This window comes from Rhinopithecus bieti, unplaced genomic scaffold (genome assembly GCF_001698545.2).
Source record: "Rhinopithecus bieti isolate Rb0 unplaced genomic scaffold, ASM169854v2 scaffold_40803, whole genome shotgun sequence".
NCBI lineage: Eukaryota > Metazoa > Chordata > Mammalia > Primates > Cercopithecidae > Rhinopithecus > Rhinopithecus bieti.
In genome coordinates, this window is record NW_016816762.1 from 564,899 (window position 1) to 577,945 (window position 13,047).

The following is a 13,047-nucleotide window of genomic DNA, read 5'->3' on the forward strand; positions in this document are numbered from 1 at the left end:
GCTCCCAGCCTCAAGAGATCCTCCCTCCTTGGCCTCATAAAGCGCTGGAATTGCAGGCAGGAGCCCCCATGCTCAGCCTAAGGTTCTGATTGGCTCTTCTCGTTGTCCTGTGGGCGAGGGGTGGAGGGAGTGGACCAGTCCCCAGAGCCAGCTGTGGATGTGGTGGGCTCCAGGGTCAGACGTTCCCCCTACCACCAGGAATGTTCTCCTCCTATCAGAATGAGGCTGTGTGGGGAGAGTGGCCTTGCCTTCCACCCTGGTGCCCTGCAAAGAGCAGGCACTCCACAAACGTTTCCTGGATCAGTCACGGAAAGAGAAGTTTCCACAGTGGTCATCCCAAGGGTCTCCAGGTATTAAAAATTTCCAGCCCAGCTCTGGCAGCAAAACACTGAGAACACTCCTGTACCCCAAGCACGTGGCCATGAGATCCACTTAGAACTTCGCACCCCATGCACACCCCATGGCACCCCACTAAGCTCTGCAGAGAACCGCCTGTAGATTCCTGCTCTGTGGCTTCCAGGGTGAGAATCCTGTCCCTTTCGTGAGCGCAGAAGGTTGGAAAACAGGTATTTTCCGAATAGTTATTTTTACCCTGGTCAGTCATCTGGAAAAATATTAGATTCTATTTACGGTTAGGTCTGTTGGCAGTCACACTCTGCCGTGTTGCTTGGCGCAGTGAGCTGCCAGACTACGTCAGCATACACGGCCGCTCGAGCGACCGCCAAACACAAACAGGGGAGGCTGCGCGGTCCTGGCTTCACTTCTAATAGGGCAGGACACACTAATCCAGTGTTTCCAGTTCAGCAGTTTAGAGTGAATTCCAATTGCACATTGCTAAGGAAACAGCATCCCTGGCACCTTCCCTGCTGAACCAGAGATGAGTCACGGCTGCCCGGAAGAAACAAGGGCCAGACTGTCAGACGTGGAGAACCCAGGGTGCTTTACCCAGCTAGAGGCAAAGTTCTGAACTTGTGTTCCTAGCTGTGGATGGGGAGGGCTGTGGAGCAGGGGCTCTGGGGCCTGAAGTTTAGATTAACCACATTGCTGTGGCCTTGGGTCATGCAAACACAGAGTCAAGAGAATCATTTTCTAGGCCACATTTAAGGGGAACACTGAAAAGGGTCCCCATTTAAGGGTGACCAAAGGAGGGTGTTCTGGCTAATGAAAACCAAAAATCAAGTTATAGGGGCCTACCCTGGAAGAGAGGAGTCAGGGGTAGAAGGAAGATTTCTAGTTTTAAAATACCGCAAGATCTGTCCAACAAAAGAGAGATTGGCCTTAGCATGTTAGAAGTTGGTTGGTTGGTTTTACAACACAAAGAAAACTCTCCAAGCTGTGCTGTCCAGCCACGGGAACAGCTGCAGTGAAAGAAGGATTGGGAGATATGTAAGTTTCCTGGGTTTCCCTAACAAAGACCCATGAACTGGGTGGCTTCAAACAAGAGAAATGTATCCTGTCACAGTTCTGAAGACCAGAAATTTGAAATAGTTACCACTGGGCCCAAATCAGGATGCCAGCAGGGCTGTGCTCTCCAGAGGCTCTGGGAGAATCCATTCCTTGCCTCTCTGCCCTCTGGTGGCTGCCGGCATTTCTTGGCTTGTGGCTACATCCCTCCTTCTTCTGTTTTTGTTTTGTTTTCTTTTGTTTTTTTGACAGGGTCTTGCTCTGTCACTCAGGCTGAAGTGCAGTGGCACAATCTCGGCTCACTGCAGCCTCCACCTCCAGGGTTCAATTGATCCTCCTAGCTCAGCCCCCCACGTAGCTGGGACTATAGGCACACATCACCACATATGGCTAATGTTTGTGTTTTTCTGTAAAGATGGGGGTCTTGCTATATTGCCCAAGCTGGTTTCAAACTCCTGGGCTCAAGCCATATGCCCACTTTGGTCCCCCAAAGTTCTGGGATTACAGATGTGAGCCACCACGCCTAGCCCTACTCCATCTTCAAGGTGAACATCTTTGTTCTTTCTCTATTCCAGCTTCATACCACCTTCTCCTTTGTGTGTGTGTGTGTGTGTGTGTGTGTGCATGTATGTGTGTCTGTGTCTGTGTGCAAATCTCCCCTGATTCTTTCTTATAAGGACATTTGTGATTGCATTTAGGGTGGACCTGGGAAATCCAGGATTATCTTTCCATCTGAAGATACTTCACTGAATCACATCTGCGAAGATTCCTTTTCCAAATAAGGTCACAGTCATAGGTTGCAGGGATTAGGACTTGATACCTTTGAAGGTTGTTATTCAGCCTACGACTGGTGATAGGAAAGCTTAGTTGTAAGGCAGATGAACTGTGCTATTTCTTATTGTTCAGCTTTGCCATATACTACCTACTTGACCTTTCTAGGCTTCAGTTTTGTCCTCTGTAAAATGGGGATCCTAGAAGAACCTATTACTTGGGATTGCTGTAAGGACTAAATAGGATAACATGCCTGGTACACACGGCACCCAGGAAACATCACCTGTAACTGTGTCACTGATAGCATGGCTGGTTTGTGACATGGATGTCGTGGGAGGGAGTACTGTGGGGGGCTCAGACCAGGAAGTTAATTTATAGCTCCCTGCAAGTTCCTACTGCTGCTATAATGCATACTGCGCAGCTTGGACACTGTGGACATTAACTCATCCTTGTTCCCTCAGTGTTTATGGTGATGCTGGGTGCACAGTAGATGCTCAATAAAAAAAAATTGAGCCGTAAGAAATTGGTGCCCTTGTTGGACAAACATGGTCAAATATGGACAATTCCAAATGCTTCAAGGTAACAGACTGGAAAAGGGCCACACAGATATTGGATGGGAATGTTGTCCTCAGGGATAATGCATTTCTTTGGATTAGATGAGATTCTCTTTCCCCGAATGCTCACAATCTCTCTTAGTTGCAGAAATCACTGATGGCAGCTTCTGCAGATGCCTCCGAGGGTTTTCACAGCATTTGAAATGCCAGATTTGCAGGTCCACATCCAGTGATCCCAAAACCCACTGGCATCTTAATTTAAAGAGTAAACATTTTTATTAAAAGAGATAAAGCATGCATTGTCAGCCCTGTACCCTTTGAGACTTCTTTCCAAACACCATTCCTCTGCATTCTTTTCAAATAAGTACGGGTGCCCTTTTAATTTTAACTCTGCTCTGCTGAGAAGCACCCCTTATAGAATGTGCTTTTAAATGGCCATCTGTTGTCCCACCCATGTGCTCTCTCACTCTGCGTCAAGTTTGATATCTGAATGGCAACAAGGAGGCAAGGTTGGAGCCCTGGGTGTGGACTGGGGGCTGCTGTTCAAGCCGCTGGGCTTGCTCGTGGCCGCCCCACTTTCCTGTTTGCAGGGCATTTTGCTGTCACACCATCCTCCACGGACATGGATAAAAAAATGCTTGGGGCTGTGTCCTGACTGTACAAAAATAGAACAGTCAGTGCTTTTAGCAGACTTTTTGGAAAAGAAATTGTAGCCCTTCCTTCCTTTTCAGTGAGACATATGTTCCCAAGGAACAGACTTTAAAAGCTGGGTGGTTGTTAGAAGGCCAGGCAGTGGGGGGTCTTTTTGATTCCCGGGTTCTGGTGACCCTGGAGATGGGGGGTGCCACCCACAATCTCAGGTCCCAAGCTTTGGGCCACCCTCAGTTGAAGCATTTCTGCTTTTCTTGCCACTAAAGAAAATATCATAAAGAATGAATCCATGTCGGTGTCTCTGATCAATATGCCAAAAATCACTGGATAATCCTGTAAAAAGTATAGATGTGTCTTAAAAAATACATTCTACCCCACATCCTAGAATTGTTATTAGGACACATCAGAATTTGGGTGGATGTCACCGATCCCGTCCGAGTGAAGCCTGTCCAGATTCCCGTAACAGATGCTCATCTACTGGGAGGCGGAGTGGCAGGGTTTTCAGTTGGGGAGCTCACCCACACAGGGCCCAAGATTCAAAAGAGGCAGCTCAGTCTCGGATTGGAGGGAAGAGACAGGAGGGCTATGTCGCGTGGTGGTGACTGGGCACTAAATTGGATTCTGAGCCTCTTGGCAGCCAAGGCGAAAAGGGAAATGAGTTGGATAGTGTTGGTTTTTTTTCAGTTTGTTATTGAGAGAAAGCAGGCACATGTGTCTAAAAACAGAATTTTTTTCATGATACTAGAAAGTATATATCCTACCAATCCTTACATAAAAGGCTTTGGGAAGCCACACATTATAAAATTATTATTTTCTTTACCGTGGTTTTGCAACATATATTTTTTAAAATTCTTCATTGCTTGTTTTTATAGAATTTAAACTCTCATGTGAAAATTTTGGTGACTAGACTGGGGCCATCTACTTTTATATAATTCTTGCTGCCCAGATACTTGCTGTACAGCCAGAATTTTTTTTTTTAACCAGAAAAGAGCTTCAATGCTATTTGAGCACTGGCATATATATAGGTTGGTACATCAGAGCTTTGCTCCCTGAGGCATGGATTTCAATAGGAAAGCATAAAAAAGGCAATAAAGGAAGCTCAGCCTGGTTTCTGAGTCCTGCTTCCTGACGAGGCCATCGTTTACGGCGTGATGACATCGTTTACGGCGTGATGAGTCAGCCCAGTGCAGACGTTCTCGTGCAAATGACCAAGTGCTTGTCATGAATCGAGCAGCCCAGGGCCCTGGGAGAAGCTGGCAAGGCAGCGTTTGTAGACATGGCACAGAAACCTTACACTGTCGTGGCCATTGCTACCAATGTTTTCTGTACAACGACTGCCAACGGGTCCCCAGAGTCTTCTGACTTTCTAGTAACCACCGATTCTGGATCCCAAGGAGCCCCACGACTCAATGCTATTCATTATGTAGACAGAGGCACACTTGGATGACTCCAACCCTCTAACTTGGCTCAGTGATAGAGAGGCTGAGGTTTCAACTTGAGACCTCTTGCTTGTCCATTTCATCTCAGATATCCCCATCACTGAATGCAGTCCTGAGCTACCTTCCAAAATTACTCAGAAGCCTGGAGAGAGAGAAGATTGATACTCTGTTTTGAATGAATGGGTTTCATTTATAATTGGAAAAAAAAATAAAAACAAACAAAAAGAACAGCGAGTGGGCCGGGCGCGGTGGCTCACACCTGTAATCCCAGCACGTTGGGAGGCCGAGGCAGATGGATCACGAGGTCAGGAGATCAAGATCATCCTGGCTAACATGGTGAAACCCCGTCTCTACTAAAAATACAAAAAAATTAGTAGGGCATGGGGGCGAGCACCTGTAATCCCAGCTACTCGGGAGGCTGAGGCAGAGAGTTGTTTGAACTGGGGAGGCGGAGGTTGCAGTGAGCCGAGATCGCACCACTGCCCTCCAGCCTGGGTGACAGAGTGAGACTCTGCCTCAAAACAAAAAACAGAAAACAGCGAGTGCTCTCCTGCATGGATCAACTTGATCAATAAATCAGTGAGAACCAAGTTGAGATGAGGCTGTGTTACCTGCTTCAGAAGATAAAGCCACCCTTGCTGACCCTTTGCTCGTCTTCTCTTCCTGTGCTTTCGTAGATTGTCCTCCACTCAGTGACTACGTGGTCCTCAACGTCACCAGTAGCAGTTTTCAAGTATCCTGGCGTTTAAATTCTACGCAGAACCACACTTTCCATGTCTGGGTTTACCGGGGTACGGAGTTGCTCAGGAGCACCAGGACACAGGGCCAGGCACTGGCGGTGGCTGGGCTGGAGGCTGGAGTGCTGTACAGGGTGAAGACCAGCTACCAGGGGTGTGGGGCCGACGTCTCCACCACACTGACTGTCAAAACCGGTAAGGCCCCCAGTCAGAGACCCACGTTAGCTTGTGCGCTTGTCTTTCTATACCAGTTCCATGGCCCTAGCACGTCGCATTGTTCTTCCTATAACCAGGGCACCAGAAGTCACTGACCGCCCCACACTTCCTACCTCTCCTCCCAGTCATCCCACTGCCTGCCCGGCATTGCACCGGCCCGCTGGCACCTTCACGTGCTCCCTCCCTTCCCTGCATCTCATCCTGTTCCGGGTTCACTCTGCCGTGTGAGGGGACAACATGTGGAATCAGAAGAACCAATAAAGTATCAGCTAGAGCAAAGCAAAGGAATAAAATAATAATAAAGCAGAAGGCGGCAGCTCCTGGCAGGCAGATCAGGACCCTGCCTGCTTACCCCACCGCACTGAGGCCGTCTAAGTTCCCTCTCTGAGAGGGGAGAATCACTGACGTTTTCATGCCTCGCTTCCCTCGTGGTGCATGTTAAGCGAATGCTGTGCCCACCACATTTGTGCTGGGACAAAATGTTTTTTCTTTTTGAGACAGACTCACTCTGTCACCCAGGCTGGAGTGCAGTGGTGCGATCACAGCTCGCTGCAGTCTTGACTCCCTGGACTCAAGTGATCCCGCCACCTCAGCCTCCCTAGTAGCTGGGACCATGGGCACATAGCACCACACCCGGCTAAATTTTTTTATTTTTTGTAAGGATGGAATCTTGCCATGTTGCTCAGGCTGGTGTCAAATTCCTGGGCTCGAGTGATCCCAAGAGGAAACTTTTGTCCCCAAAACACACGATGCACACATGAACTCGGCACTTTGTAGGGAAGGAGCTGGTGTGGCCCATCTGGGTCTGTCCCATGTGGCCCACTTGGCTCTGCCCGTGACTTGCTCCCCACTTGCCTGGTGCCCAGTGGTGCCTAGACTTGGTCAGGTGAGGCCTGGCTGGTGGAAGTTCTCCCCAAGGCTGGCCTCCGTGGCTGTGGGATGTGAATGTGGGCCTGCTGGGGCTCCATTCTGGTCCTGGGTTCTTGACGTGTGTGTCCCTGATGTAGAGCCGGTGAGAGCCCTGGGCTGTGGGCTTTGGGCTTCATGTCTCAGCAGAGAGTGCAGAGCATAGAAATTGCTGCATACAGACCATACTGGGGCCTTTCTCACTCACAGAGGTTAATGCTAGTGACAGTGAGTGGTGGCGGAGAATGAATGGCGGAATGTGGCTCAGCCCTACATCCTTTTCAAACTGATTTGGGGTGAACCTCAAGCTAAGTCCTCATAGCAGCCAGCATGGGCATCCAGAAAGCCCCGAAGCACCCCGGCCACGCTTGACACAAGCCTTCCACTGTGCACGCAGCTTCCCATTCCAAGCTGACTCCACCTCATCTTCTCATTTCATTTCCAAAGTACGCCGGGCTAAGGGGAGGAGGGACTCTTTTCCCTCTTTGGAAACTGAGGTCTGAGAGGCAGTTCCATTACAGCGCCATCCTCCAGGGTGCATAATTGATCTCTATGGGAAACGCAATAGGAACTTGCAGCTCCCTCCCCACCCCACCAACCCCATGCCCTTACCCTCCCCACCAACTCCATGCCGCTCACCCTCCCACCCCACCAAAGCCCGTGCCCTCACCTCCCACCACCCCCCCCCCCCCGTGCCTCACCCTCCCCACCACCCGTGCCCATCCCCCCACCCACCAACCCCCTGCCTCACCCTCCCACCAACTCCATGCCCTCACCTCCCACCCCCACCAAGCCGTGCCCTCACCTCCCCACCAACCCCTGCCTCCCCTCCCACCCACCAACCCCTGCCTCACCCTCCCCACACCACCCCCCAGGAAAAAATACCTACATTCCAGATAATTTGGAAGAGTCTAGAAGACTCCTGAAATACCAGCCTATTCCACTTCCCAGCCTTAATTTTCTCTCCTTTTCCAGATTATAAAAATGCCCTTCTTTTGTAGAGCCCTTTTTGAAGGAGCCCAATTTCCTTTAAAGGCCTTGTCTAATTCCACCTTGTCATGAGCCTGTGACACCGGGAGGCAGCAGGGCAGGTGTTACAGTGGCACCTGATGCCCAGAGCCTCCAGGGAGTCCAATTCCCAGGGTCCTGGAGGAGGCTGCTGGTCCATGAGGCTCTGCGATATGTCGGGGCCTGAGAATCGGAGGCCACAAGGGGTGCTCCTCCCTCTTGCTAAGATGGGAGATTCACAGGAGCCCCAACTGGGAAATACACAATATACAACATTGGTGGCATTTCTACAGCCTTAAGTGTGGCGTGCATAGGTGACACACTCTCTGATGGCCCATAGTTTGCCAGCTGGGAGAGAGCCAGGGTGGGGCACAGCTGCGGGTGGCTGTTAGATAACCAGAGAAAGGTGCAGAATTGTGGCTGACCTGCTCCTGTGCCTGCCGACGCTTGGGTTGTGCATGCTGAGTTTCTTCTCGTAATGAGAGACGAATATTCCCGTGTCCCATCTTGAGCCTTTTTTCCATCTTTGCTTATGTCCAAAAATAATGCAACCTCCTTTGTAAGTGAGCAACCCTACCAGTTTGACTGGCAGAGTACGTTCTTGAGAGATGAGACTTTCAGAGCTAAATTCTGGAACGTCCCAGGCAGGTTGGAACCCTTTGGTCACCCTGAGGTTGGGGGCCTGAGTAAGGGCCCTGTGTGAGTACCCGCTGGGCCCTGTGGTTGTGAATAGGGCAAAGGAAAGCAGCAGCCACCCCATGGGAAAGGACCCTCCATGCACTGGTTGAGTCCCAGTTCCTGTGGGTACGGGCTGTGTGTGACGTTTGCACCTCCTTCCTGGGATGTCTCTGCCCTGGACATAAAAGTGGTTGTTTATTCTTTTGTTTCTTACATTTATTTCCCCCAATTAGGATGCCTCAATCTAAGATTCATGCCCCAACCTATTAAAAAAAGTTCTCCGCCAAAGAGTAGGCTTCATGGAAAACATTAACAGACAAGTGTGTGACTTTTGACCACAGGCTAAGTTGTTTCACTGTCTGTCTCAGATGCCCAGGTATTTGAAGTCACAATAAAGATTGTAAACCACAACCTGACAGAGAGGTTACTCAACCACAGCAGCATGGAGTTCCAGGACTTTTCTAGACAACTGCTTCACGAGGTAAAGCCACAGTGCAGACACAGAAATCTTTTCTTGGGTGTTCTGAGTGAGAACATCAAACACAAGCCAATTCCTGCCCAGCTCTTCCTCTGGGATTGTGGCAAAAATACATGTTACTGCAGCTTCAGGGGAGGCCAAACCCAAATCGCACAGTGATTACTCAGAAGCTTCCCCCCTGCTTTTATGGGGTGCTTAATCCAGATATGGGGCCGATCCATCTTTAAAATATGTACCTTTATTCAAATGGTCTACACCATTTAATCCTACTGCTGAATTTTCTGTAGAACCTTCTGTCTGAGGGCTCTGTCTTCCAGCTCTGGGGTAGCTTCATTAGCAAAGCATTTACCAGCAATCACAGCATCCATTCCTCCCTTGTGACTAAAGGGGGACATCAGCAGACAGCTAGGGAGAAGCAAGCCAGTGGGAAGCACATCTATGCACAGATGGTGCATTGGAGGGAAAAGTGACTTCCTAATCTGCCAAGAATCACATAAGGTCCGAGTTTTTACCCTCCCTGCAAACTAACAAGTGAGTCTACCACAGTGTCATGCATGCTGGCAGAAGACACGAGACTCCTGGGCCAGAGACAGAAGACTGTATTACTCACAGCACAGCAGGCAGCATACATGCGCGGTTGTGCCAGTTCCCCTTCCTGCACCCGAGTCCCACAGAGGTGATGCAGAGGGCCTCAGGGGCACGAAGCACATAAAGTGAGTCTGCACCTGAGCTGAGGAACCCCAACCCTAGGGAACCTGAATCTTTTATAATGGGTGCAAGCACTTGCTCCAGAAGGAGACATTATCTGTTACATCAGACAGTAACAAACCTGCCCTTTGCTTTGGAGGGAGCCATTATCTCTCCCTCCCAAGGCTGTTTACTATGCAAACATCCTTGGAAAGATATTCTGGAACAAAAGGGCAGTTAGTGCTTCTATTTGCAAGATGTGTAGAAATGCCAGACCCACAGAGTGTTGCTTCCCAACATTCGCCTGCAGGGGGAATCCAGTTTTCATTGTTTTCAGAGAACTCCCTCCCTTTTTTAATGTTAACTCACTTGTGTGTGCAAGTATGGGTTGGCAGAAAGGCGGGGAATCAGGCTGGTGTCTCCCTTGCTTGGGCGTGGGTGACCCTAAGCACCTGGCTCTGTGTGCATGTTTTCTGCGGGATACAGCCTAGTAAGTGGGGGAACAGCTCCAAAGAGCCGTAGGCATTGTTCCTTGATGGGGCCTCTCCATCTATCAATCCATTTATCAATCAATCCAATAGTCTTTCTCACACACTCACACAAATGACCTTCACACCAGTTTTCAGGACACTCAGAGGGGATTGTCCATCTGATGCTCCATGACTGGGAGCTTGATTGCGGTGGTCACTGTGAGTCCCCAGCGCACACCAGGCCAGGCCTGGCCGTCCCAGGGAAAGCTCAGCTAAGGTGCTGTGAATGGACCTCTCTGCTTGCTCTGAGAGGTCGGTCGCTGGGTGCCTCCTCTTGATTACAGAGGAGAGAAATGGCTCCATGAACCATCCATTGATCACACCTGGAACCCTGCTTAACGGTCGTGAAGACGTTGATGGATGTCTGCTGTCTGAGTAGCTGTTGCCTCTTCTTGGCTAGGTCGAGAGCTCCTTCCCGCCGGCGGTATCTGACTTGTACCGAAGTGGGAGACTGAGAATGCAGATAGTGTCTCTCCAGGCGGGAAGCGTGGTCGTGAGGCTCAAGCTCACCGTGCAGGACTCTGGGGTTCCCGTGAGTGTCTCCACGCTGGCCCCCATGCTCCGGCCCCTGTTGGCAAGCACAGTGTTCCAGATTGACCGGCAGGGGACACGTGTGCAAGGTATAGCCCAGCCACCGGCCCTGCTGCCTGGTGCCCTCCAGCTCAGAAATCCTCTTGGTGACTTTGAGTCAGTCTTTCCTTTATTTAAAAGGGTAAAGAAATGCAAATCCTATTCTATCTTCCTCCACCAGAACCGGGGGCCAGGGCAGTAGCCCTCAACAACCAGCCCACCTGTGTCTCATCAGTCAGCCCAGGACCCTGAGTGAAATGGGGCTGGAAGGTCCGCTCGGGGGAAAGGGACAGAAGTTCACTGTGTCTGTGGTCAGGACCCCCCAGCACTTCCAGGACACTGGACAACTGCCCACAGTTCTTTTTTTTTTTTGTTGGGACAGAGTTTTGCTCTTGTTGCCCAGGCTGGAGTGCAACGGCACGATCCCGGCTCACTGCAACTTCTGCCTCCTAGGCTCAAGTGATCCTCCTGCCTCAGCCTTTCCAGTAGCTGGGATTACAGGCACCCGCCACCATACCTGGCTGCGGGGCCAATGGGAGCAGTGTGCGGCCTCCTGCCCTGGGCTCCTGCCTGCTCTGCGCCCTTGCCTGGCCAGCCCGGGAGGGTGCAAAGGCTTGCTGGCAGCTCTTTCTGCTCCCACACCTGCCTCTTCCTCTGAACTGGAGGGCCGGCAAGCCTCCAGGCATAATGCAAGACTAAATACAGCTGCCAGCACCTTCCTCTGAGCTTACTTGGGAGCTGTCTGGGGGGACGGAGGAGTGAAGACTAGGTGAATCACCACACACCAAAATAGACACGAGGGGCTTGGTGGTTTGAGCCAGCGGCTTGCTTGGTGCCTCTGCTGTCCTCCATGGACTGCAACCCAGCCAGCCTAGGCTCCAAACCCAACCCGGAGCACCCCTAGGAGAGTTACTGGTAAGCTGGAGGTTGAGTAGCACCCCAGGAAGAGGTGTGGGTTAGCACCAGCAGTGTTCTGATGGCAAGGCAGCCCCCAGGCCGTGCCAGGGTGGTGGCATAGCTGTTGTGGCCGCTGATGAGCTTGCTGTTCTCCAGGGAAGCCACTTCTGTGGAGACCACAGGAAGCACAACAGAAAAAAAGCCACGAAACGAGACTCTGAGCACTCAGCGGCAGGGTTTTCTTTGCACAGAACTGAACTGGTCCCACATCGTGGCTTAAATTCCAACTGAATTGGAACTTCTGTGGCATGCTGGGCGTGAGTTCGTTCCTGAGTACCTCCACCGGCAGCTCTGCAGAAGCACAGAAGGCACTGTCACCACCCAGCGGGGTCTGGCCCCTGATGCGCTCAGCCACCCCCCGGAACTACATTGTCCTTGTCCTCCCCATTTCTCCCCAAGGCGGGCCCCCCAGTGACATCACGTCACATGTCTTTGAGGCACAGGAGGAGGAGCACACCTGTAGAGACACCTGGGTGCTCTAGAATGGCGTGGGAAGTTCATGTTATACTCAGCTGGACCCCACCCCCGGCGTGGGAAGTTCATGTTATACTCAGGCAGACCCCAACCCTGGCATGGAAAGCTCATGTTATACTCAGCTGGACCCCACCCCCGGCGTGGGAAGCTCATGTTATACTCAGCTGGACCCCACCCCCGGCTCAGTTACTTTTCTATGTCTTGGTTGAGACACTAAGTATTGGAGAATGTTGGCACATCAAAGACAGAGGAGAAAGCATTTCAACTTTTGGGGTGTGGAAACAGAGAATAAAGAAGAAAGGGTTAGATGCACACCTGTGGGTGCTAATATCATCCAAAGGAACCAACATTTCCTAATCTTTGCCCCCAAATAAGCCAACCGATGTGAAGGTGGGCACGGGCAGGCCATAAGCTTGTCATGAGAGTGTTGGACAAACGCCCCACCTCTGCCCCAAAAGTGCCCCTGCTCCCGGCCGTTCACTGCAAAGATGGCTAGGAAGGACTCCTTCCAGCATGGGTCTGTCTTCTGATCACCCTCTGGCCATTTTCTCATGGGTTTTGTCTTGTGTCTACCCCTGGCAGACTGGGACGAGTGTGTGGACAGCGCAGAGCACGATTGCTCGCCGGCTGCCTGGTGCATCAACCTGGAGGGCTCCTACACCTGCCAGTGCCGCACCACCAGGGATGCCACCCCTTCCCGTGCAGGCCGGGCCTGTGAGGGTACGTGTCGACCCCCCTGCCAACTCCGGGGAGGCCCCCTGCCCGAGAATCTGGGGGTGGGGCAAGGTCCAATTCTCCATTGGCACAGCGCTGAGGACCTATGGCAGTGTTAGAGACCTACAGAAATGTTTTCATTTCAATTTCTTTTAAAATCACAAGAAAGAAACTAATAGAAGGATAGTAAATATACATAAAACAATGAATCTAGCCTGGATTACACTCGTTGCCATCCAGATGTCATTATAAAATGTAAGTTTTGATAGATTT

The 13,047-nt window shown here is 51.0% G+C and overlaps 1 protein-coding gene across 4 annotated transcripts in view; it reads left to right on the forward strand.

Moving 5' to 3' along the window:
- The window catches only part of UMODL1 (uromodulin like 1), a 66,375-nt gene that overhangs the window by 20,495 nt on the left and 32,833 nt on the right, over positions 1 to 13,047 (forward strand). For all 4 annotated transcript variants that reach the window (XM_017855213.1, XM_017855214.1, XM_017855215.1 and 1 more), the window contains 4 exons: positions 5,497 to 5,751; positions 8,733 to 8,845; positions 10,460 to 10,679; positions 12,643 to 12,780. In XM_017855213.1, coding sequence (XP_017710702.1) covers positions 5,497 to 5,751; positions 8,733 to 8,845; positions 10,460 to 10,679; positions 12,643 to 12,780 — 726 coding nt within the window. The remainder of the gene's footprint in view (positions 1 to 5,496; positions 5,752 to 8,732; positions 8,846 to 10,459; positions 10,680 to 12,642; positions 12,781 to 13,047) is intronic.